Genomic DNA, 27248 nt, shown 5'->3' with positions numbered 1-27248 from the left:
ACCAGATAGGTGCTGCATATTCCATTATTGGCCTTATTAGTGTAGTGTAAGTAGTTTTGAGGATTTTTGGCTTTGCACCCCAATTTGTTCCACAAAGCCTTTTCAGTATATTTAATTTTTTTAGAGCTCTGTTGGAAGTGTTAGAGATGTGTTGTGCAAAACGTTCATTGTTGTTCATTGTTCATTGTTCAGAATAATAGCTAGAATATTAGAATGCAATGAGAGGGCGCTGTTTTTTTTCATCGTTACAAGATGGCAACCCGGCAACATGTGTCGTGCGGATTGGATTTGAATTCTGTTAGTGATCTTAGTGAGACTCTTAGTTCTTCGACATCATCAGGGTAAATAAACTGTCCTGATATTCTTATATTGTGTAATACATTTAGAAAGCATTTCATTAATACAGTTGTGTTGTTTACAATGTATTTAAAATGGTTTGAAAGGTAGTGACGGCTGCTGCCAAAGTTACACACGACAAAATTTTGAATATTGTAATTTTCTTTCTCTTTTATTGTTATAGAAAATTGTCATTTTGCATCTTCTTCTCTGTTTTAGCTTATACTTTTAGGAACCTAACATTTGATAACTGGAAAGTCGGCTGTTATATCGTTTTGTATCTTTCGGAGAATGTGTAATAAGGAAGAGTGATTAATCGTCACATGGGATCCTTGCGAACGCTACGCTTGATTCATAATTTAGTACTTGCAATTAGTGGCAGTAGAGAGAAGGTTTCTGTAAGATTTCTGACAGAATCAGTCCTGTGTAGAAAGCATTCGATTCTCCTACGATGTTTTCTTATGGCAACAATGAACCCCGCGCTCCTAATTAATTTTTCCCAAAAAATTGTATGATTATTATACTTCTTTCATTTATTTATTTTTCATTATATTGGTCTTGTTTTGTAATGAAAAGTTTTCAAGTAATTGATTTATCAAAATGTATTGAAATTCTTTTCCACAGTTCTTTGTAATAATATTTAAAACATACTACTGTCGCTTAATAAATGAGAAGCGTATATAAATTGCATTTATGAATTTAAAAAAATAGTTTTATGCATATATCTTAAGGAGAAAACATCCTGAAAGATGGTGATAAAAGTAAAAACAAATCTGGGGTCCATTGGTGCCTCCATAGTGCAATTGGAAGAACAGCAGAACATTGTGCCCTTCGATTGAAAAAGACCTGTGTTCGATTCTTGTCATGACAAGGGGAATCCTTATATGGGCTTTTTTAATTGAAGGTGAGTTAGCTAATCTCATATGGAGGTAGCAGTGTTTTTTTCTCCCAGATATCCTGGTTTATCATCCTGCAAACAAACAGATTGATCTTCAGAACATGTTATTTACAGACAAAAAATACTGTTGATGGTGATGATGGGCAGTAGATGGTGTTGATGGTAGTAATAGTGTCATAGTATGAGAATTAAGTAGTAGTGGAGAGGATGAGATGTAAGTAGAGTGCCCTCCTGCAATGAGTCCTTGGACTCCCTGGAGGTGTCACATAATAATAATAATCAACTCTTTGCTTCCTAATTGTAGGTGAGAAAAAAGTTGCACTAAATCAGAGTCAGAAAGTAGATTGTGAAGGCATTAACAACAGGGATTTGGTTGTTATTGAATGTTGAATTTCTGCATAGAACATTGTCATTCTATAAGAAGCCTTCTTATAATAATATAATTATTATTTTTTGCACCTTTGAAGCTAGGCATTACTTTTGGCTTCTGTCATTCTTTATCCTATTAGTTAGCTGGAGAGCAAGATGCTGCTTCGTCAACTACACCAGCAGTAGTTACTTAGAGAGTAAATTTTTAAATATTCTCAAATATCGGTTGCAGTCTCACAAAGCAGGTGATGAAATTCATCTGCCACCTTGAGATATTAACGAACATCCATGCCCATGGCAGGTTTAAATCCTGCCATATGGGCATGGTTTTTTTAAACAGCCTGTTAATAGGCTGTTAGCTGGAGAGCAAACAGGTCTCCAGCCTGTTAGCTGGAGAGCCTATTACTGTAACAGGTGCTCCAGTTACTGGAGAGCAAGTATGCTAACTGCTTTGCCAACTACACGAGCAGTAGTTACATAGTAACATTTAATCATATTTTACTGAACAAAAATTTAAGTGAATGTTACTGTCTGATTTTCTGATGTTTGACTATCATCTTGCTTATCGAAAGGAAAGCACAAAATAGCATGAAAAAGTCCATGCTTGGTGTATTGCATTATATCATTTAAAAGGGGAAGATCTATAATAGGCAATTCTTCTTCTTTTCAGCCTCCTCCAGTTCTTTCCATCTTTCTCTGTTCTTGACAATGGTTGACCAATTTTCCCCAACAAAATTTGACAATTCATCACTCCACCTTCTTTTAGGATGTCCTCGGCCTCGTTTCCCTTCTTTTGGAATCCAGTTCCTTACTATGGTGGTCTATCGCTCATCTTCTCTTCTGGATAGATGTCCAACTAATTTCCATTTTAGTCGCTTATGGTGAAGAATGATGTCAGTGATGTTAGTCTGGCTTCTTATCCAGGTGTTTCGCTTCTTATCTTTTAATGTGATGCCTAGCATCAACCTCTCCATTTTTCTTTGAGTTAATTTATTTACCAGTGCTTTTGTTAATGACCAAGTTTCACAACCATATGAGATGACTGGAAGTATACACCGGTTAAATGTCTTCCTTTTTAAACAGAGTGGGATATCATTGTTTTGAAAAATGCTTTTCAGTTTTCTTAATGCACTCCAAGCAGGTTGAATTCTCGTATTTATTTCCTTTTGGAGTCCACAGTTTAGATCAATGAGATGACCTAAGTATGTATATGAAGAGACTCTTTCCAAGGAATTGTTTTCTATTATTATATTTTTGGTGTTACAAAATGATTAAACATGATTTTAGTTTTTTCTCTGTTTATTTTTAGACCTATTTTTCTGCTTTCATGATATAAGTCTTCTATCATTATATTAAGGTCTTCTGGAGTTTTTGCAAAAATTATATTATCTGCATATCTTAGGTGTGTTAAGTTTCTGTTATTAATTTTTATACCAAGGTTTGTCCAGCTTATATTATTATAAGCTGGACAAATATTTCTTGAAGAACTGCTGTAAAGATTTTGGGTGAAAGAGAGTCTCCTTGTTGGACACCTTTTTCAATTGATATTTTATTGCTACTCGTGTAAAGTTGGATTGTTGCTGTTGCAGTGTGGTATATTGCCTGGAGAAGAAGGTCCATATATTCTCCAGGAACTTCTTGATTCTGGAGTGCTTTGATTATTGCATTAGTTTTGATGGAATCAAATGCTTTTTCATAATCAATGAAGGCTAAACAGAGAGGCAATTGGTTTTCTTCTGCTTTTTCTATTATTTGTTTTACTGCATGAATATGATCAATTGTGTTAAAGCCTTTACGGAATTCTGCTTGTTCTACTGGTTGATTTGAGTCTAGAAGAGGGGTAAACCTGTTTGTTATAACTTTTGTGAGAATTTTGTACAGATTAGGGAGAATACTAATTGGTGTATAGTTCTTTACTTCTTCTTTGTCCCCTTTTTTAAATAATAGTATCAGAGTAGCATTTTTTCAATTTTCTGGTATCTTCCCCTCTTCTAGGGCATAGATTTAATAAGTTTGTGACATGGTGAATTATATTGTTTCCTCCCCATTTAATTAATTCTATGTGAATTAGGTCTTCACCAGGACATTTTTCATTTGTTTTAATGCTTGTTTTATTTCATCCGAAGTGAATGGGGGGATGAATTCCATATGCGATGGAGAGGAGTTATTTATATTTGATTTATCTATTGAAATTTCACTATATTCTTCTAGCCTGCTTAGGATTTATTCTTTGTTCCTTATTGTAGTTCCATTCTTATCTTTTATTGCAGTTATTTGACTTTTGCCAACTGATAAATGTTTTCTTAGTATTTTCATATTTTTATTGTTTTCAATTGTTTCTTTTATTTTTTTTTTTTTTGTGTTATAAGATCTTATTTAATTTCTCATCTTTTTCCTTATTGTTTTGCATAGTTCTGCATATTCTATTTTAGAAATTAAGTTTTTGTCCTGTTTCATATTTCATCTCTTTTTTAGTAGTTGTAAGGTTTCCTCTCAAAGTTTGTCTTTTTGTTGTTTGTTGCTTTTGAATTCATTGGCTGCTGAGATTATTACTTCCGTTAGGTTTTTGCTTATTTTATTTATGTCTTCTTCAAGTATATTTATTAAGTCTAATTTTTGATTGAGTTTTTCTTCGTAATCCTTCTTGTTTTTGATTGGTTTTAAGTCAAAACTTCTTGATTTTTTGTTGTTTAGCCATTTTATTCTTTCCAATTTGGGGTTTATTTTAATCTTGACAAGTAAAAACAGTCTGTGGTCACTTCCTGTTTTTACTTGATTTAGTACTGAGGTATCTTGGACTATTTCTTTATTATTACACAGCATGTAATCTATTTCATTTTTTATTTCTCCATTTGGACTCCATGTGCGATGGAGAAGAGTTATTTATATTTGATTCATCAATTGAAGGATCACTATAGAGTTCTTTATAAAATTCTTCTTCTGTTATAGATCTAGGAAGATCTATAATCGGCAATTCAACTTATTAAAATTGTCTATATATTTAAAACTTTAAATATATAGACAATGAGTACAAAAGTGTGCATAAATGTTTTGTTATTATTGGTGGAATTACTCATTTCACTTACTAATTTCTGTGTGGAAACTTTATTCTTACTATCTTTTGCTGATTATGTTTTAGGTTTGCTTTCATGAAATAGTCTGTAATTTTTCACTTCTTCCATTGTTGTCACAAAAAAATCTGTATCTTCATTATAATTGGTAAACAGTAGCAGTTTGCAACAGATATACATACTTAGCATTGTAGAACAGTCAATATTCTGGCATCAATAGAGCATCAGGTATTATTAGTAATTAATTAGCAAGCATCAAATATTGACAAAACTAGTTTTCTCAATCCTGTATTTTCTCACTCATGTTCCTCCATTCGAAAGAGAGCATCGAATTATTCCCAGTTTGAATCATTATGGACAGACTGGATATTATGCAGAAATAAGTTAAGAACATATATCTCCTATGTAGCCATGGTGTTGATTGAGGTATTATTATTATGTGATGCCTCCAAGGAGTCCAAAGACTCATCAAGGGAGGGTACCTACTCTACATTTCTCTGTCTCCACCAGCTACAGCAAACTGCATCATCTACTGCCCACCACCACCACTAGTATTTTCACAGACAATCGCAAACATCCATGCCCACTGTGGGATTCGAACCCACAGCCTTTTGGCTGGAGAGTGGGTTCTAATCACTCAGCCAACCGGGCCAGGAAAAAAAATTGACTTCTGTCAAAGCAGGTGTCAGATATTGACCTGGGTGTGCAGGAGAAATGTTGGTACTCCTAATGAGATGTTTGTCTCAGTATTATTATTATTAAGACTCCATGGAGTCAAAGACTGAACTAGGAGTTCTCTTTGTCATACACACAGCTCATTGTACCATGCCTTAAACACATTCAGATCTTCTGCAGACACCATGCTCTCAGGCAGTGCATTCCAATCATTCTCAACTCTCCATGCCAAAAAACCTTCTCACTTCCTTGCTCACACCTTCCATATACAGTTTCCAGTGATGACCCCCAGTCTCCCGCTATTTCATGAAATATCTCTTCATTGTTAATCCTATAACAATCTCTTACCAACTTGTACGTCTTTATCATGTCACCTTCCTCTTATCTACTAGTCTGTAAATTGCATCTTCTCAACCTTTTTCATATTCAACATTTTAGACATCATAAACCACCTTAGTCAATTGCCTATAGACCCAAAATATTCAAATCCCCCCCCACAGGGGGACAATTAGAAAATGTACATATTTATACATATTTATATTATACTTTGTCAGAATTTGGCTGACTATTATGCTAGGGGCGGCATCAAAATCTTTGAGACGTTGAGGTGGGGCATGATCCAAAAAAAGGTTGAGAAATACTGCTATAGATCATTTCCAACGTCTCTTCATCCTTTTAAAAACCAGGTGACCAAATCTGTGGCTTAATCCAAAACTTATACAATGGAACCAGAATCTCCTTAGTTTTGCAAGTCAGTGTCCTCCACATCATTGTCAAAATTCATTCTGTCCTCATAATTTTGGCAATTTGATCTCTAAATTTTTGATTCTTATCCAACATCATCCCAAGATCTCTTATTTCCTTCAATATATCCAACAATATATCTCCACCAACAGTAAATTTTACATGCCATGTTTGTTTACCAAATTTTAAAACTTGACAGTTCACAGCATTGAACTGGCATCCTCACTCAGGCCCATTCACTCAGTCTATTCGAGTCTTGTAAGGCCACAATCTGATCTACTCCTCATAGTTTGTCCCAACTTTGCATCATTTGTAAACAACTGAATATCCCCATTCAAGTCTTCCCCAATATCATAACATACAGGTTAAACAGCAGTGGCCCTATAACAGACCCCTGAGGCACACTACTAGTGACTTACTCTTCTGCGATATTGCTTTTCCATACACAACTTGCTGTCTATCAGATAGCCAGTCTCCAATCCAATGTACTAGTCTAATATCCAACCCCATCCACTCTAGTTTCACTATCAACCTATTATGTGGTAATCTATCTTTGTAAAATATAAGATACTATTATGTATCCACCTCCCTCTTCCAATGCAGTTGTCATCACCTTATAATAAGTAGATTACTAAAAATGACTTCCTTTTAGCAAATCTGTGTTGTCCATCTCTTGATGTGAAGAAATTGAAAGTTTATTTTTCACTTGGTTAGACTATAATAAATTTAGTTTAATCCTTTATCCAAGTGTGAGCAAATAAAGTTTGCGCCTGAAAATATCTTCATGACTGGGGTAAGGTAGTACAACCGTTGCCCGGTGTTGAATATCATCACCGGGCAACGGTTGTACTACCTTATAGTTTAATCCTTTATCCAGATCCCACTGGATAAAGGATTAAACTAAATGTATTATACCTTCCATCTCTATTCCTGTCTGGATGTCATCCAACCATGTCTCACTTATTCTAACAATTTTTGGATGAACTCAATCAATGCAACCATTTTACTTCCCTTGTTTCTGATAATTCTAGAATTTGTGTGTTGGTGTTGAGAGCAGCTGCATGGTAGGCATTGTATCAGTAATGGTTAGTGTAGTCCTCCCATGATGGGTCTGTGGACTATGAAGATGGCTGTGTAATAATAACCTGCTTTCACCAACATGAGTAAACCAAATGAGGCTTCTGATCTAATATCCAGTCAAGTTCAACCTCTTCATACAGTAGTCAACCTATCGTCAAAAAGACTCAGTGAAGATGCTGTCAGTGTCCTAAGCCTTGGCCACAATTTTGCTGTTACACCTAAAGAAGTTCTGGTGCTAGATATAATGTACAACGTTGAATGTGGAATCTGTCACTTAGCTCTGGAAACAGCTAATAACATTAGACTTGACGTAGCTAACATCCTCTCTCAGTTGTCACCTCCAAAAAGTAATTTATCTTCAAGACAACTCTCTGCCCTCAGAAAATTACGTAAAGAAAGAAAAAAGTATCGTCATAACCAGAACTGATAAGGGTAATGCTACAGTTGTCCTTAACGCCTCAGAATATAATCAAAATGGATATTATTCTCTGGGATCGCGCTACCTACATACTACTTGAACACAATCCCACAAAAACTCAAGTTAAAAAATTAAAAAACGTACTTAAAAAAAGTGTCCTCCTGACATTACAAAAAAACTCAAACCTTTCTGTTCTTGTCCCTCCCCGGATATACGATTTACCTAAAATCCACAAACTTAATTCTCTCCTAAGACCTATAGTAGATGCCACTAATGCACTACAAATTGTCAAAGCAGCTAGCTAACTCTCTGACCCTCCCCTCACTGGTCTTACCACATCTTATGTAAAAAAACTAAAAACTTAATTGAAAATCCTACTTTAAATAATACAGACATATTGATCAGCTTTGACATCATCTCATTGTTTACCAATACTCCCCTAAATGACACCTTAACACTTAAAAAACGTTTTTCCTTCTGATATCTTAGAGATCTTTTTCTTTGCCATCAATTCTGGTTATTTTTCTTGGAAGAACAAAATCTACAAACAGATAGAGGGAACTGCCATGGGTTCCTCCCTCTCACCAATTTTTACATGGAAAATTTTGAAAAACGAGCCATAGACTCTTTCTCTCTGAAACTTTATATGGCTAAGATATGTAGATGATGTTCTCTATTTGGCCTCATGGCCCAGACACTTTAGACTCCTTCCTCTGTCACCTCATTAGCCTACATCCAAGAATCCAGTTTACGATGGAAAAGGAAATAACAATAGTTTACCCTTCCTAGACACTTTAGTAACATGCCTTCCTAATGGTAACTTTTCTTTCTCTGCATATAGAAAATCTACTCATACAGGCATATACATTCACAAACTTTTCCACCACCACCATCCCTCTCAACAATATGGCATTATTAAAACTCTAACCAATAGAGCCCACAATCTTTGTTCCATTGAAACTGCCCTTTCAACTGAACTCAAACACATACACAACACCTTTCTTTCCAATGGCTACAGTGATTACAGAATTAAAAAAATAATCAATTCCTTCCCCATTCTCTGACCATCTTTTCAGAAGGACTTCAGAAATGCCATCACCATACCTTACATCTGTGGCACATGAGAAAAAATAGCCAGGTCGTTAAAAAAGTACAACCTTCATACAGTGTTTAAACCCCACCGTAAACTTACTACCCTTATCCGTTCCACCAAAGATCAGCTCCCTCCTCGCACAGTGTCTTGAGCAGGGTTTCCCAACCTTTTTGTTTCCTAGAGCACATTCTAAAATACTGGTAGGTCGACGGGCACCATCTATTTTTTCAAACAAATTTTTTGAATTCGTTTGTTAAATGAATACATACAAAGTTTACATTATAATCAAATGTTTTATTACTTAAAAGTTTACATTATATAAAAATTTAAATATATATATATATATATATATATATATGTAAGTTAGTGTGATCTTTGGCATTCCATTTCATTGACCAGTGCTTCATAATTAGGAGAATATGATGATGATATTCCAGTTCTTAAACTGAAATGAACAACTTCGAATATGCGTCTACTTTACATTGTATGCATTTAATACTCATCATGTGTCATTAACATATGCATCATATAGCATGCCATGAATTGTTGCATGATTATTTCATACTATACGGCACATGGTTGAACAGCAGCAAGCACACACAAATTGGTCGACGGGCGCCAAGGTGCCCGCAGGCATAGGGTTCGGAACCCCTGGTCTAGAGTGTATAGAGTTCCTTGCTCCTGTAAACTGGCTTACTTCAGACAAATCAGCAACCATCCGATTAGAAGAACACAAGTCATACATCTGCAGTCATGATTATTGTCAATCTGGTCTTGCAGACCATGTTTTGGATGCGACCCACAGGATCTCCTGGGGAAAAAACACCACCATAGTAAATTCAAAAAGGAAAGAATGTTTTTTGAATCTGTATCTGCACTCGAGAATCAACCTAATTTAAACAAATACAGTTGCATGAAACTTCCCAAAATTTGGAAAACATTAATTATCAGAGATCCCTCTTTACATCCTAAGCCACCTGCAAATGCCCATAGAGGGTGCACCACCTAGATTAGTTTCACTCACTTGTTTTACTTATCATTGTATTGTATTTGTGTGTGTGCTGTTACAAAAAAGTTATTTGTAATCTCTGAAGATGTCTCCTCAGAGAAAATATTGTAACTGTGACTGAGACAAAATATTGGAAGCATTAAAATTAGTTTTAATACTTTCTCAGTGCTAATAATATTCCATTAAACCTCCAACATGAATATCTAGTCCTCACCTTCACTTTAATGTGCCCCATTAATAGGTATCCACTGGGTACTGAACAAATTTGGGAATTAGTTGATCAAATTGCACTCATTGTACTATTGGCTGAAATAAAGATGATGGTATAAAATGAGATTTCAATTTCATGCCAGCTGGGCCATTGCCCAGTTAAGAATGGCTCCCACCTGTTTTCGTTGGGCAAACAGTTAGTTACTGATATCAAAGAATAGAAGATGGGAATTAACAACATAACTGGCATCAATGGAAAGGAAATCGAACTTGCAGAAGAACTGGAAACATGAGATGTTATATTTGGGAAATAATGATCAAGGAAAGGAAGTGGTACTGATAGCATTCGGTACCAAAGATACATTTGTTTAATGGTAATCAATTTCAAGTAGAATTATGTGTGCAAACATCAAATTAAGGAAATGAACATTGAAACTTACTGTTCTGTGGTCCCTGAGAAGATTCTCCTGAGAAAGAATTGGAAGAATTTTAAATCATTAGGGAAGTGAACTGACATAAAAATTTTCCCAAAATGTTTTGGGAAAATTTTGAGAAAAGGGTAAAGTTAATAATAATGGTAAGCACCTTCTGGATTTCTGTTTAGGATACAGACTGATCACTGCTAATTATGTTCCAGCATAAAGACATGAAGTTCACCTGGAGAGAAGAAATGAGAAAAATATCGACTGTTATTGTTGATAGTGTTGGTTCAAATTTTTTTGTACAAGTGGAGATACAAAGAATTTGAAATTGGAAGTGGTCATGATCTTCACTTAGTTTTAAGAGAAATAAAAGGAATATCACATTTAAAGAATAATATTTAAGAAAGTTTTAAAAATAATTCAAGTCAAACAGGTTTAAGAACCGTAGGTGAATTGTAGGGTCAACTATTCAAGAAAAAATTAAACACTTGAAATACAAGAACCAGATCTTGGAAGTTCAATGGCAGACTCTGATGAAAATGTAACTGATTCATCTGGTGAGACACTGAATGTAGCTCTTTGCAAGAATAGGAAAATTAGAACACCAGATGCAGTAGATGCAGTTCTGGCAAAGAAGAAAGCATACTGAAAATTCCTAATAAATAAGTGCAGGTGGTTTAAAAGAAAACAGAAAATATGAAAGATCCTAGTACTGGGTAAAAGTAGCTGAAACAAAAATCGTTGGAGACTTTGGTAAGAATGTACAAGATAAATCTCAGGAAAATGGCAAAATGTTCTGGAGGCTATTGAAAAAGCTTAGGAACAAGGAAAGAGTACTGTGAAGAGAATTGGAGATGACATCAAAACTGAAGATAAAGATATTCTAGAAGTCTGGAGTAATTTGTGTAAAGGCTTAAATTAGGCTGATTTCTGAGAGCAGCAGGAGATTCCAAAAATAGCCTTTCTCTTCTAAATATAATGCAATGGAACATGGTGGTTTTTTCCAATTTGTTCTGTGAGCTGTATCGAAAGCATGGTTCACAAGGCCCGATTGACAATAATTAGTAGAAAATATTCAAGAGGAATGCAAAGTATTTGTAAAAACTGTCAAAATCCTGAAATATGGAGAGGCAGCTGAAGTAGATCATATTTGACCAGAAATAAATGTTCTGGAGGCCTCCAGAAATAAACAAATGTGGAGATATAAAGTGTTTGAAATTGCCACGCTGCATTATTCAGATTGCCTATTCGGAGTGTTGGATTCCAGATTATTAGTATTATCTTATTCACCCCATGGAGTCACAAAACTCATTATGCAATGTCAAAACTAGTCACCACTCCTTAAACTCGGCCATCATTTGCACCATATCAAGGCAATACACTCCATACTTCGACCACTCTTACTCTTTCGACTTTTTACTCTTTTACCCACTAGTTCCTTTAGTAACTTCCAGTGATGACCTCGTGTCCTTGTTCCTTCCACTCGTTCTACTATATAAAAATCTCCTCAGTATTAATACAATAATAACCAGATTAAATGTTTGTCATATCTCCCCTTTTACTTCTATGACATATGAAGCTATGGCCTTCCTTGTTGAGTCCTCTACTCCCTGTAGGGCTCAGATATTGGCAGAAACATTAAAAAGATCAACTGCATCCTTCAGAATGTAGAACTGCATTATGCATCCAGAATTAGCAAAGCTAGTATGGCAACAATTCAACTGAAAAAATTTGTATGGAATAAGAGAGAAATTAGTCAAAAACTCGTGTTTGGTTATATACGATGCTGTGTTCAAACCAAATTTAATGCCTGAGAGCTGGGTTAGAAATAAAACACTTGATCAAAAACTGGAGACCATAGATTCACAAAATTAACAAAAGTTTACTTTTGTTAGCTTCAGCAATAAATCATAGTGCCGTAAGAAGGCACATTCACTCATTTAGAATGGATATTTTGACTGGGCGATCGGCTGTTCGTGTAGGTTCATCTCTCAGGTAGGGAACGGGAGGGAAGATTGACAAATGCGTATAGACATGAACTGCGGTGGCACGCTTTGTCACTCAGTTCTCAGAAATTAATCAGTATCTGTGTTACCAACTTAGCAACTTTGTTACTAGATCTAGCAAATTTTGAGCTCTCACAGCATACCCCAAAAATTTTACCACATACCCCCCCCCCCAAGGGGTATGCATACACCATGTTGGGAACCCCTAATATAGATGATGAATAACAGAGAGGATAATGTACATCACTGCCCATCTGGCACCTGATGTAACACCGAACAATCTTCTATACCTTCTTCAGAGCCTCCGTAGCTCAGTTAGTATAGGCAAAACTCTTTGGTCAGAAAGACCCGGGTTCAATTCTCATCCATGATGTGAGGAACCTTTATCTGGTCTCTTTTAACTAAAGCTGAGTTAGTCAGTCTCATACGGAGGTAGAGGGTTTTCCACCCGGAAACTTTGGTTTTACATCCCTTAACAACCATGCTATCACTCCATGGCAGTCGACCTCCTGGATGGAGATGACACATGATGATGATAATAACATCTTCGATTCTAACTGCTGATTTACAACTGAAATAAAGACAAAGTTTGATATAATGTCCTATTGACACCATATAACTATAGTGTTTTGAATAGCTTTCCTCTTGGCACCTTATCATTGCCATTCCCCGATCTACAAAACTTAAATACAGATCCTTGTCATATTCCATGATTTTGCTGCTGTTTGTCTTAAAGTAAAAATCTAATCTCCTGACAACCTCTGTTTGGCCTGAATCCAGCTTGTTCTTCACCAAGCTTCCCTTCCACAATACTTCTTAACTGTTTCTCAAATATACTCATCTAAATCTTATCTCAGTAGAGAAATACCTCAGTGATTCTCACATTCAATTTTATTCCTCTTTTTATAGAGTACTATGAGAGCCCTACTCCAATCATCTGGAATTTTATCATGTATCCTGGCCTTCTGAATTATATAGTACAGCCCTGTAAAACTTATATGTCCATACTTGGGCATTTGTGGTTCAGCTTTTTTACATTTCAGGCTTTTGAGGCTTTTTTTCTGTTTCAAGTATTGGCATGTATTCTTGTTTGCATGCCTGTTTTTCTACCACTGTGCTGTCACTGTTTATGTCATTTAGCAACTTTTCTAAGTAATTATTCCAAATATCGAGGACATCTTTATCTCTAGTTTTCATGTCATCTTTATTATCTCTTATTCCTTTTATAGTACTCTTTTCTCTGTTTCAATTTCGGAACATGTCCAAAAAGTAAGGTCCATTCAGAATTCACTGTCAAATAAGATATGGGAGAGTTTGTGCATGTGTGGTAGCATAGAATAACTTGTTAGCTAGCTGTTGACTATTTTACTTTTGTTCCATTATCGTTTGTGGTCTTCTATGAATAATTTATGAGTGATAGGGTTTTTATTTGTGGAAAACAATAGTGGTGCAGAAATTCACTGACTAAGGTCTAACCTAACAAGTGACAGTAAGGTTAGACAGTGGTGTCATTTGTTTAAAGAAGGGTGTGGATAAATTAGTGGAAATGACACCATTGTCTGGTGTCGTTTCCACCAAATCATTATGTTATACCTGTAAACCTTACACAGTCATCAATAAATTCATGCAGCACTATTGTTTTCCCCCAACAAAATCCATATCCTACACTAAGAACCTCACGTGGTTTGATTTTTTATCACAGCACTCATTATGAATTATTTGTAGAAGATGATAAACAATAACTGAACAGAAGTAAAATGGTCAACAGCTAGCTAATAAGTCACTCTATGCTACCACTCATCAGTGATTCCTCACCCATATCTTATTTGGCAAGGAATTCTGAACAGACCTTACTTTCTGGACGTGCCTCTTATTTTGCCACCTTCCTGATATTAATTTTCTTTGTTCTTATCAGTCTTCCCATGACTTTTGTTTAGCTAGTTTTACGCACTGCTTTGCTTTCTTACATTTGTCTCTATATTCTCTAAGAGCACAAGCTGACTTATTTTCCAGGAACTTTCAATATACGTTCTTCTTTTCCTTCACTGTCACTTCAACTTCCCAAGTTCACTGTGGAGTTCTGATTTTTCTATCCTTATAGTCATCCTCACCACATACTTCTCTGGCTGAATCAATCATTGGTGGGAAAACATCACTATCAACAATAACAGTCAATGAGACTTTTCTTATTCTTGCATCTTCTCTATATGTGAATTTGTGGACATTTTTATGTTGGAACTCAGTGTGTTAGTAATGATTAGTCCGAGTTCTGAGCAGAAATCCAAGAGGTACTTACCATTATTATTAGCTTTGCTCTTTTCTCCAAATTTTTCCAAAACATTTCTGTATGTCTAGTAATCATTTCCTACTCTACTGTTTAGATCTCCAACAAGGATCAACTTTTCCTTTTTCATTGTGTCAAAAAAAAAATTATATTTAGACAATATAAAGTTAAGAAAGATTAGCTGATTTAAAAAGTACTATCTCCCACAAAGGGGATAGACATAGACCATGGAATCTGTTTGTCTAAATATATATATATATCTATCTTCTTCTTCTACGTGTTATTCAACTGCTTCCTATGCAGGGTCCGCGTGTTACATTTAGATGTGACTTCTTGTTAGTACTACTCCCAACCGACCCGTCGCCTGGTCTGCCGCTGGTGGGGATATATTTTTGACTGTAGAGGCGTATGTTCACGGGGCCGGTTTGCCTGTTTGCGGAATGAAAAACGCCAGATAAACTGGCGGAAAAAACCCTACTGACTGCGCCCGAGACCTGCTAACTTGGCTATGCCTGAGGAAGATCCTCAAATTCCTCACGTCTGCAACGGGAATCGAACCTGGGACACTCCTTCCCCAGGCATATGGTTGTGAAGCGCAAAGCCACTAGGCTAACCGCACAGTAAATATATATATATATATTTTAAATAAGGAAATTACTGACCTTTTATAGTTATCTTACATCAGCTACTTAGGTGGCACTTTTTTTTTAGAATTGTTTGTTAATGTTTAATTGCCATTCTCTGATCTTGTACTGATAATACCCATGATACTTAGACAAAAATTCTGTGCTAATATAGTTTTTTACATGAGTAGTTTTCCTCTGGTGTTATAATTCTTTTCAGTACCAATCTTTAACTCTGGTGATGTTAGGTTTAGATGTGTTCTGGGATTTGTTCCAGTAGCTGACTTTTCACTTTTTGCCCTGGTTCCCTGACAAAAAACAATGGGTTTAACTGGATGACACCTCAGCTGACATGACATTCTTTCATGTTGTACCATCATTTTGCACTGCTGGTGTAGACTTTTGAACTTAATTTAATAGATAGGCTTTATGTGAGACTAATGGATTTGGAATTAGATTTCCCAAAAAAAGTGGTCACTGATAGTGTGAATTGGAAAGTTAAGAAAACTAGAGCTATTGTGTGTGTGTGTGTGCATGCATGCGCATGCATATTTGCAGGCAGGTATGCTAATGACCAATAGTGCAGACTCTAGTTTCTTAGGTAATGAAAGTGAATAGGGCCGATTTAATGTCAGGATATTGTGGACCTGAGGCAGTTTTGTTTGTGCATATTGCAGCTTTGTATACTGATGCCAAAAGTATCTAGAATAACAGGGAAGAGTTTTGTTCAATGATTGGTGTAAAACTCACCAGAGTTATTAGTGAGACTTTTGACAGGATGAGGTAGTTACATGATAGAAAGTGATGGGTGTAATATCTTCAAAGAGAAGGGGATTCTGCTCATGATAGCAGATGAATTGTAGCCAGAAAGAGTAGCAGAGCACTGTGGAGACAGATGTTGAAGACAATGAACACATTTGAGGTAATCTGGTGTGAGATTGAGGCCAACAGGAGAAAATATATATTGGTTGCTACTATAAGCCAAGGGATGCAAGGAAGATGTGGAAGACATGCATGCATTGGCTAACTAGGCACAATGATTTAGACCATCTAGGCCAAATAATTATGCTGGGTTTCATCAATAGGTATATCAGTTGTAAGCAGCTGCAAAAAATAATCTTGTGAGGATATATAAGGGAGGAAGATGCTCCTTTTGCAAACTCATGAGCAGGTAAAGGTGAGAGTGACTAGCAGCAATTAGAGAAGCAATCAGAATATGAGAGAAAATTAGCCAAGTAGGCTGAGGGAAATTCCAAAAAAGTTCTTTCACTATTTGTCAAGTAAAAGGAAAAATGACTGTAGAAGTATAATCTCAACAGGTGATGATGATTGGGAGAGTAGCAGAGGTAGACAAAATAGTTGAGTTATTGAGTGACAACATTGCAAGAATCTCTCATCCAAGCGAGAATATTGCAGTGACAGTAAGGGACCGAAGAGGTTGATAAATTGGAATAACTTAAAATATAACAGAATCTCAGTGCAAATACTGTCATGAAATTAGATGATATATCAGTTTGTATATCATGAGAATATGTCAAGGAATTTGCATTGCCTCTAATTTAGCTGTGTTTTAACTTAAGCCACAGCTCTGATAAATCTCAAGGGGGGGGGGGTAGTCAATTGCTTAACACTTTGACTGCCGTGTGCAACAAGTGTGCCTCACACATACACTTTCTGCTAGAGCCATGTGGTATGTATCTGTTTCACGGGTTAACTTGTTATTATTCCCAGTGGCCTGTGAAGATGGGGGGAAAAAATAGTATTGCAGCAGTCAACGTGTTAAATGAGGTAGGAATTGAGGAATGTGGAACTTTTTTGTTTTTTGAAAGCTGAAGCTTGGAGTTAGTGGATGAACATTTTAGCTGTTCCACAGAATACTGGCAATTGGAATGAAAGAAACAGATTCATTAACGTGATTTTCAGCTTAAGTGTTGAGTAGCAGCTGTTTATTATTTTAGTAGAAAATGGAGAAATGATGTATGTCAGGTTTGTTAGAATAGTCTATTGCAGCAGTTCTCAACTTATTTTAATTGCAGAACCCTTTTTACCTTGATTAAAAAAAGTTTGGAAACCTGACAATTTTTACTGATCATAAATAAAACAAATTAAATTACTTAAATAAAAGAGCCAATAGGCTTCACTTCGGCGATGTAACGTTATTTAAATTAAGGGGATATTAAATCCTACATTATTTCAAAGCTGAATAAGAAACTCAAAGATCGGAATCAAAGAGTTTCATGCCGAATATAGTCAACTATAAAAGTTTCAGCAGATTGTAGCATAAGCTAAAGCACATAGTTCAACACTAGGGCAACTCGTAGCAAAGGTGGGTAAAGTTCTGATCAATATTCTTAGTATTACTAATAATGTAAAACACATCTCCTAGGAGATGTATGATGTTATACATTATGGTGGAAGGTCACTACCCAGACCGGTTTTGACCTTTATTGAGGTCTCATCAGTGAGTAAGTAGACCAGGTAATACTGACGTTATAGCGAAAAGAACTTATATACTTTGCTATACGAGTTGTCAAAAAGGTGCACCCATAAATTACTTAAATAAAAGAGCCAATAGGCTTCACACTAGGCTAGGGCAACTCGTAGCAAAGGTGGGTAAAGTTCTGATTAGTATAGTGATCAGAACTTTACCCACCTTTGCTACGAGTTGCCCTAGTGTTGAGCTACGTGCTTTAGCTTACGCTACAATCCGCCGAAACTTTTATAGTTTACTATATTCGGTATGAAACTCTTTGATTCCGATCTTTGAGTTTTTTATTCGGCTTTGAAATAATGTGGGATTTAATATCCCCTTAATTTAAATAATGTTACATCACTGAAGTGAAGCCTATTGGCCCTTTTATTTAAGTAATTTATGGGTGCACCTTTTTGAAAACTCGTATAGCAAAGTATATAAGTTCTTTTCGCTGTAACGTCAGTATTACCTGCTCACTGATGAGACCTCAATAACGGTTGAAACCGGTCTGGGTAGTGACCTTCCACCATAATGTGTAACATCATACATCTCCTAGGAGATGTGTTTTACATTATGGGTAATATTAAGAATAGTGATCACAACTTTACCCACTTTTGCTATGAGTTGCCCTGGTGTGAAACTATATGCTTTAGCTTATGCTACAATCCTCCGAAACTTTTATAGTTTACTATATTCGGTATGAAACTCTTTGATTTCGATCTTTGAGTTTCTTATTCGGCTTTGAAATAATGTAGGATTTAATATCCCTTAATTTAAATAACAAATTAAATACAATTTACTGAAAATATGCAAAAAAAAGAGAGAGAGATTACTAATGGAAAAGTATTATTATTCATCAAATAAGTTACACCAAAACTTGTTTAATGAAACTTCATTTATTGCCTCTGCAGTGCAATTGGAAGAATGACGGTACATTGCGCCCTTCGATTGGAAAAGGCCTGAGTTTGATTCCCGTCGTGACGGGAGGAATCTTTATATGGACTTTTTCAATTGAAGGTGAGTTAGCCAATCTCATACGGTGGTAGCATAGTTTTTTTTCTCCCGGAAACTCTGGTTTTTCATCCCGCATACAGACAAATCAGCCCTTCAGAACACACTCAATTTACAGACAAAAAAAATACTAGCTGTGGTGGTGGTAGTGGCCAGTAGATGGCACTGGCATCGCTGATTGGTAGTAGAGGTTCAATAGTGGTGGAGACGGGGAGTTGTACAGTGGGTGTCCTCCCGCGATGAGTCTTCGGACTCCTTGGAGGTGGTCACGAATAATAATAATAATAGCTCCTCTGGTTTTTCTTTAATATTAAAAGGATTGAAAATCCAATAGTTATCTTTTAGTTGAGGAAAGTATTCATTTAATGGATATGTCTGGGTAGTGACCATCAATAAATAGTGAAATCGATAAATTTTACATTTATTGATTTTAGATCACAAATTTCTTTCGAATTTCCTCATCAATTTCACAGTTCAATTCCTGTAAAAAGTGCCTCCTATTACTCTTATTACTATTATGTAGACTGCTAAAATATTGAACTTTTCCAAATTTTCTACTGATTAAGTGGCATGCATTTTCTGTACTGCCACAGTTATTATTAATCAGAAATTAGCATTGGTGATTCATTCTTTCTACTGATATTGTTTGCTATAACATTCCTGCATATATAGTTCCTAGAAACTACAATGCACAAGCATTCAGATCTCGTTTAATAAGTTTGTCTACCAAACCTTCAAAAAAAATTACAATAATTGATGTATAAACAAACATTCTTTGCTGTGCTTTTTATCCAAGTCACAAATGTAAGAGAAACATTTCGTATTTTGAAAAATTACTTAGAGAAGTTTTGTGTATATAATGTTTAACCGAAATGATTGAGATGCATTATTAAATGTTATTTGCAGCTAAATCATATCTTTTGATATCTCAAATTCAATTTTTCTTATTAATAGAATTTAATCATCTATATTTATCTTTTTAGTTCTAACATATTTACTCTTTGTTGTGTTGTTTTAGATACCAGTTTATTATTGCTCCAATTGTTCATCCTCGCTTTCAAAGAGAATTTATTTCTGGAAAAGTCAAATTCCGACCAGGACCATTTACCCGCACTGATCTATTATTAAACACACAAGGTAAAATACATTTTCAACTCTGTGTATATATGGTATTGTGTGTGTGTGTGTATATATATATATACAAGATCATAAAGTCCTCATTATAAATTTTCATATTTCTATTCTACATGATAAAATGAATCTGGGGAAGAAAAAGAAAAAAGGTGGGATAAGTGAAAGAATTTGACTTTTACATACACATTCTTTAGGATTGTTAATTCTCAACATATCCACCATTTTTCTTTCCACCAATTTTCCAAAACCTGTTAGGAAAATTTTCATTCAGAAATCTCCTGACACCAAGAGCAAAGTGACAAGGTGCCCCATCTTGCTGAAATGCTGTATCATCTATAAAATCCTAAACATGTTTGTTCAATAATGAATTCATTCTGCAGCATTTCCAAATAACTCATGCTATTAACAACCTGTCCTTGGGGGATGGGGGATTATGCAGACTTGCAATAAAGGATTGTTCTACAGAAACCATACTTTCCTCACTTACACTTAGCCTTCTAAATCATGGTTTATCATTGATGGAACTTGTTTCTTTATTATAGACTTTAACTCAGCCACCCACGGCACACAATTTACTTTCTCTTCTATGGAAGCCATTTAGTCAATCCTAATGCTTTAAAATCTTTTGCACATTTTATCTGCAATAAAATAAATGAATCACTCTTAGTAAATACTAAACTTCATTGAATTACATTTCTAATGTTTTTTATAGAGTGATTTTATCATGTATAGAATGGAAACCATGGGAAAATATTCCCATGGTTGAGCAAATCTTTAATTTCTGGTATTGAGACTACATATTTCTAAACATAAAACAGGTTTACTAAAATAAACAGTATACCCAACAAGTTTGTAAGGGGTCAGACTTACATCATCATGGATACAAGACTTGTATAAAAACACAAAAAAAAAATCAATTACACACAGCAAATGTCAGAATTCAAAACTAGTACATATAAACAAGATGGCCAAAAAAAACCATTGCATTAACTAGTACATAATGCTAGTTGTTGCTGTTGTTGAACTCGGATATGACACGCATTGTGACATAATGCATGTCATATCCCAGTTCTGCAGTTGTTAAATTTTTGATGAATGCAGACCAGACTTGGCATAGGATTAAACCTTGATTTTTGTTACATTGTGTGAGGATATGGAGAATTTCTGAGGCTTTATAAATTTTCTTATGAAACAGTTATTATCAATATATAACATTTCTGTTTCTTGCCAAACTACTTGGTGATCTGTATTACATTTGCATCTCTCCAGACCATCCCATCATCTGGAGGGATACATGGCTTTTTTTGCCAGTCTATAAGATTTTGAGGTTCTTACATCCTCCAAAACCTCCACATCCTCCCATAAAAAAAAAAAAAAATGTAACATTTACTATGTAGGCAGATGGGATAGTCTGAAAAGATATGCATCTGAATGTATAAAATACGTTGGGAAAAAAAAAAAAAAGGCGGCATTCCACACAGCAGCCTTCCACATAACAAATATAAACCCCCAAGTAGTTTGGTAAGAAACAGAAACATCATATATTATGTAGTATGACATAAAGGGACATTATTGCAAACAGTACTTAGCCTGTATTTGTGTTGTAAGTCAACAATTAGAGTTGAAGAATATATAACAAGATGGTTTTGTATTAAATCAGATGTGAGAAAAGATGTACATTATCTCCACTGTTATTCATCATCTGTATGGATTACATTATGAAGGAAAGTGGTATTAAACCTGATATCAAAACTGGAGATGTTAATCTGAGCTCTTTACTTTATACAGATGATGTTATTCTAAATAAATCCAGTACAAGTTTGCAAAATTCTCTAACTAATCTGAATAACTGTTGTAATAAACTTGGTATGAAAATCAGCAATAAAAAGACAATGAAAATTGACAGAAACAAACACTGAAAACATCAACTTCATTCTGAATGGAGAACCTATAGAACAAGTCACACATTTCAGTTATTTAGTCACAATTTTTAGTGAAAATGGCAGGCTAAATATAGAACTAAACAACATCATTAACATAGCTGATATGGTAGAATGTCAACTGAATAAATTTATATGGAATGAGAGAGAAATTTTGCTCAAAACTGGAAGGTAAAGACTTTTTTCTTCAGTAAAATTCTCATCTCATGTCTATAGAATAATACATATGCCACAGGAAATAACTTTATTATTATGTAAATATTTCGTCTTATGTATCATAAGACATGATCAGTATCAGTACAACTAACGACTAAGGCCACATCCGCCTTATCTTATCTCACAAATCTGGCCTTGCGCAACATGGAATCGAAAATGCTAACCACAGGATCCAGTTGCAAAACACCAAGTTACTACACGGCATACATTCACATATAAATATTTATATAAAGGAAGTGCTGAAACCTTACTTCATAGACCTAATCTTAATTGAAATGACTGTCTCACTATTCCAAAAGTTTTGGAAATTATTATCCTCAGTTGTATTCAATAATTTATCTGCTATGTTTTAATTTAGCTTAAGTAATTTTAATTTCATTTCAATAGTTTTTAATCTATGAACACACCACTGTATACATAGAGGGATTCCAATTTAAGCATGTACACTACTGTTTTTTGAATTCAATTCCTATTGTTGGTTGTTAGTTGTACTGATGATGTCTTATGATACATAAGACAAAATATTTACATAATAAATTTATTTACTGTGGCATAGGGGACTCGCAACTAATTCTAGCAATTCATTCCACTTATTCGCATTCCATGCAAAATGTTTGGTCTGCACACCCCTACTAGCCACACTCTTACACAATTTCCATGGATGGCCCCTAGTTCTCTGACTTCTTGTCATATATTGAAAAAAATTTTGTATATCAATTTTATAAAACTCCCTTCAGTATCTTAAAAGTTTCTATCATGTCCCATTTTTTCCACCTATCAACTAAACTTTGAATATAGGGAGCATTCCACAGACCTGTCAGTAGCTTAGTCACTCATCTCTGAATCTTCTCTACCACTTCCTGGTCATCAAGAAATCCAGGTGACCAAATCTGTGCAAAGTAGTCAAGATGTGGCTGAATCAAAGACGTGGGGAAAGGTTATAGGTGTGTGTGGGGGGGGGGATCTGAAGATAAAGAAGCCTGGGGGAAGTAATAATAGTGACAGGGACTTCCTTAAAATGATGATGATGATTGAAGTTTTATAAAGGATGCAACAAAGATAATTTTAGGTTTGTGGAAGTTAGATTATTGAGATAGATTGATGAAGTTTAATTGCAGTGTGATAAATAGCAAAAGAATTTGGTATGATCAAAACAAATTATTGAGAGGAACTTACCAGTAAACATGGAAGAGATTTTTCAAATGTTAGGACGAGTGTAAATGAGAGGCCATTTCTGGAAATTATAGAAAGGTATAGCATTAGGAGTAAGCTTTAGTATATCAAATGACAGGTGATAAGATGATTTACCAATGTCCTGAATATGAGGTCTGTAAATGAATGGAAAATGGTATGACATGATATACATTATGCCATTTAAAACATTCCTCAAGTCTTGACTCATTGGAAATATGTTGTAATAATAATTTGAAAAATAGCATTCTCAAGCTACAATCCAGAATTGGTATAGATAAAATGGATGAATGATGATAGTAACTGGCCTGATGCAAAATGTGCATCATGTTCTTATCATATAAGGCATAAGTGAATGCCTTTAAAACAGGTGATGCTGAAATAATGTTATGATAAAACAACATGCTAAGTAGATAATTCATTGCAAAAGCTAAATTCCCTTTAAACCTCATTCAAATGGCTCATTGGGTTAAGTTGAAGCAAGTCAAAAGCGTGGAATACATTTTATTTATCAAATAGAAATTTGTGAACATGTTTATTGTTATTTTATCTTTTATAATGTAATAAATATTTATCTTAATTTCATGAGGGTCAGTGATGATCAGAGAAGATGAGAAGCAAATATACTACAGTATAGTTCGCCCACCATTTCTAGATCCTTTCTTGGCTTGGTGCCAAGAATAGTCGATTCATGCTGAAGGGGAGAAAGAAATGAAGGATGTACGAATTGGTCGCCAACATGCGAAATCACGTGCTTTCTTGTCGCTGTACTAGTACTAGCTTGATTTTTGTTGTTCTCTTTTTGCATTATTTTTTTATTATTAATTTGTATGATGGATCCAGTACAGTCAACAAGTTCTGTTGTTAAAAGTTTCAGTAGCTCTTGCAAAAGAATATTGAATAATGTGCTGACATTCTGCGAAAAAGAATCATCAGAAGGCCGTCTTCTTGTTCCCCTTTCTCAAGTCATAAAACGTGCAAGTGCAATTGCAGGCGTATCGGGGTCGACTGTTAAAAGAATTCGTAGGGAATCAAAAGATGAAGGTAAGCCAAAATTTAAATCTCCTAAAAAAAGCGCCAGTGAAAGAAAACTATCGAAACCGTAGCTTTGAATGATTTTGATGTAGACGTTATAAGAAGAGCTATTCACGAATTTTACGTGGTCGAGAAAAGAGTGCCAACTGTTCCGAAATCGATTCCTGTGCTTAAAGAAAAAATTAATTTTCCTTGGAAAAGAGAAACTTTGAGGAAAATACTTCATGAAATCGGATTTTGTTTTAAAAAGTCCCAGTATAAAAGGAAACTTATCATGGAGCGAAGTGACATTGTTTTATGTTGAACGCAGTATTTGCACGTATTAACACTCTACGTACATTTTTCCAACTGTTATACAAGCAAAATAGTTACACTTTAAAAACAGCAATGTTCATAAAAGAAGAGCTAAATTTTCCGACCTGTAATAATAAACAAACTCAGTTTGTTTATTATTACATCCCAGAAGACAGACTGATTACCCTATTATCGGAATGGATTCTCCTTTTTCTGACATGCGCAGAAGTGTCGAGGGACCTCAAATCGGTGGGCGAACTATATGCACACATTTTAATATATATTACAAAATTGCAATATGGTCTTTAGGAATCATGTCAAAGCGGAGTGTTATCATAGTACCTGACAATGCAAAAATGTTGCATCAGTTTTAAAAGAAATATTAGCTACTTCTATGAAAAACTAATGCCAAAATTAGTTTTGGCAGAAAGAAAAAAAGGAGAAAACCTTCCAGAGTTTATGACCTAACATCCAATCTTCCTCATAGCATGCCCATTTCTTAGGCAGGCATCCAGCTGGATGCCGAATGATGAATGGACTAGTAATTCGGAATTTAGCCAAACAAATTAAAGGTTGGTCGATTGGTAGAGCCTCTGCTACTAATGGCTCATGCAAAAAGTTAAGCAACTATGAGCTTGGTCAGTAGTTGGAAGGGAATCAATCGTTCGATGCTGTTGCCACACTCTCCCTCGATGAGTCTTTGGACTCCCTGGAGGTGTCGCATAATAATCATAATATTTGTCATGATCAAATGTCTGTAGCTTAAACCACAGATAATTGATCATGTTAGCCCAACATGATCAAATGTTGAGCATTGCAATACTTTTCATGCCACTGTATATGTGCACTTGCATGAACCCATAGAATTCTCATTTGACTATTCCACAACTACAGTTTCAACATCTTCAGTAATTTACAGAATTTCAGATTTACGTCCCTTTCTGGTCGGACTGTCAAACTGCCTGTCTCTTCAAATCAGCAAACCATGTGTTGCACTGCTTTTGGTATCATTGGCCTTTTGCAAAGTTTTTAGTCATCTCTACTTGAAAATTGCTGCTGCAGCATTTTCCCATGCCTATAGAAGCACTTCACAAGCAAGGCACATTCAGGCAAAGTGAAACCCATCACTAGGTTCAATTCCCATCCATGATGCGAGGAACCTTTATCAGTTCTTTTCGACTAAAGGTGAATTAGCCAGTCTCACACAGAAGTGGGGGGTTTTTTATCCCTTAAGAACAGGCAGGCTGGTCCTGTGAACATATACGAGGTGTGGCTATTAAATAATGAGACTAATTGCAAAAATGTGGTTTATTATTATAATTCTACAACTTAATTGTTATCCCCCCTTCAACATACTTCCCCTCCTCTATCTATACACCATTACATACAAATTTTCCATTGTTGGAAGCAGTGCTGCAAGTCATCAGGTGTTATCTGCTTCAGTAGTGCTGCCATTTTCTCCTTTACCTTATCCACTGGCTGAAAATGCGGAGACTTGCAGGAGACGATCATTACACGATCTTCTTCTGCATGGATTTTCCAGTATGATCCAGAAACAAAGAGACAATCAATGCACTGGAAAACTCCCACGTCACCGAGAATGAAAAAAGCAAGAATGGGCAAGTCAAAACTGAAGGCAATGCTGATAGCTTTTTTTATATATAGAGCAATGCTTGAATTCTCCATTATGGTAATGGTTGAATGGGTACCAGACAGTCAGACAGTTAACCAACATTATTACCTTGAGGTTCTGGCCAAGCTGAAAGAATGAGTGAGGAAGAAGAGACCTGATCTGTGGAAGAACAATGCTTGGATTCTCCATCAGGACAATGCTCCAGCCCACAGTGCACTGTCTGTAAAGCAATATCTGACTGATAAGAAGATCTCAGTGTTGGACCATCCACCTTACTCGCCGGACTTAGCTCCATGCACCTTTTTTCCAAAGTTGAAATCTGCATTGAAGGGCATCCATTTTCAGTCAGTGGATGAGGTGAAGGAGAGAGAGAGAGAATGGCAGTGCTACTGAAGCAGATAACACCTGATGATGTGCAGCACTGCTTCCAACAATGGAAAATTCATATGCAACGATATATATAGATAGTGGAGGGGAGTATGTTGAAGGGGATAACAGTTAAGTTGTAATAATAAACCACATTGTTGCGACCAGTCTCATTATTTAATAGCCACACCTTGTACATCTACAGACATAAATACTTGCAATAAGGCAAGGATGGCAATGGGAAACCATCTTGTACTAATTAACGTTCCTTAGTAAAGTAGCATATTGCTATCCCACTAATGATAGCAATTGAGGAGAGAAGATTTTTATTTCTCTTTTTATATACTTCAATAGTTAGCGATTCTGTGGGTATCTCTCTTTTTCCCATAATAAATTTACCAGCTTATGTATTACAGGGTGTCCCAAAATTCACGCAAGATTTAAATTTAGCGCCATTTGTGCGGTAAAGTGTTGCCGATGAGAAAAAAAAGACAGTGTGACAGCTGACAATTCAGGGTTATTAAAAATGACCACACACAGCGAAGAGAGTTCGTTGAATGGATTATAGAACAACAACAAGTGGATGCTTATTTTTCAAACAAAATCATCTTCAGCGATGAGGCTCATTTTCATCTTGATGGCTTCGTTAATCGACAAAATTGTCGCATTTGGGGTTCAGAAAATCCACAAGTGATTGTTGAGAAACAAATGCATCCA

The 27248-nt window shown here is 35.5% G+C and overlaps 1 protein-coding gene across 1 annotated transcript in view; it reads left to right on the top strand.

The window, feature by feature from the left end:
* The first annotated feature begins 252 nt into the window (after nucleotides 1-252).
* The window catches only part of csul (protein arginine N-methyltransferase 5), a 176954-nt gene continuing 149958 nt past the window's right edge, over nucleotides 253-27248 (top strand). Inside the window, exons 1-2 of the mRNA XM_090408092.1 lie at nucleotides 253-341; nucleotides 19741-19859. Of these exons, the coding sequence (XP_090264218.1) occupies nucleotides 253-341; nucleotides 19741-19859 (208 nt within the window). The remainder of the gene's footprint in view (nucleotides 342-19740; nucleotides 19860-27248) is intronic.

This window comes from Typopeltis vanoorti, chromosome 18 (assembly GCF_054136105.1).
Source record: "Typopeltis vanoorti isolate ZY-2024b chromosome 18, IOZ_Tvanoo_1.0, whole genome shotgun sequence".
NCBI classification, from domain to species: domain Eukaryota; kingdom Metazoa; phylum Arthropoda; class Arachnida; order Uropygi; family Thelyphonidae; genus Typopeltis; species Typopeltis vanoorti.
Note: the sequence above shows the minus strand (reverse complement) of the source record. Positions and strands in the feature narration are given on the sequence as shown.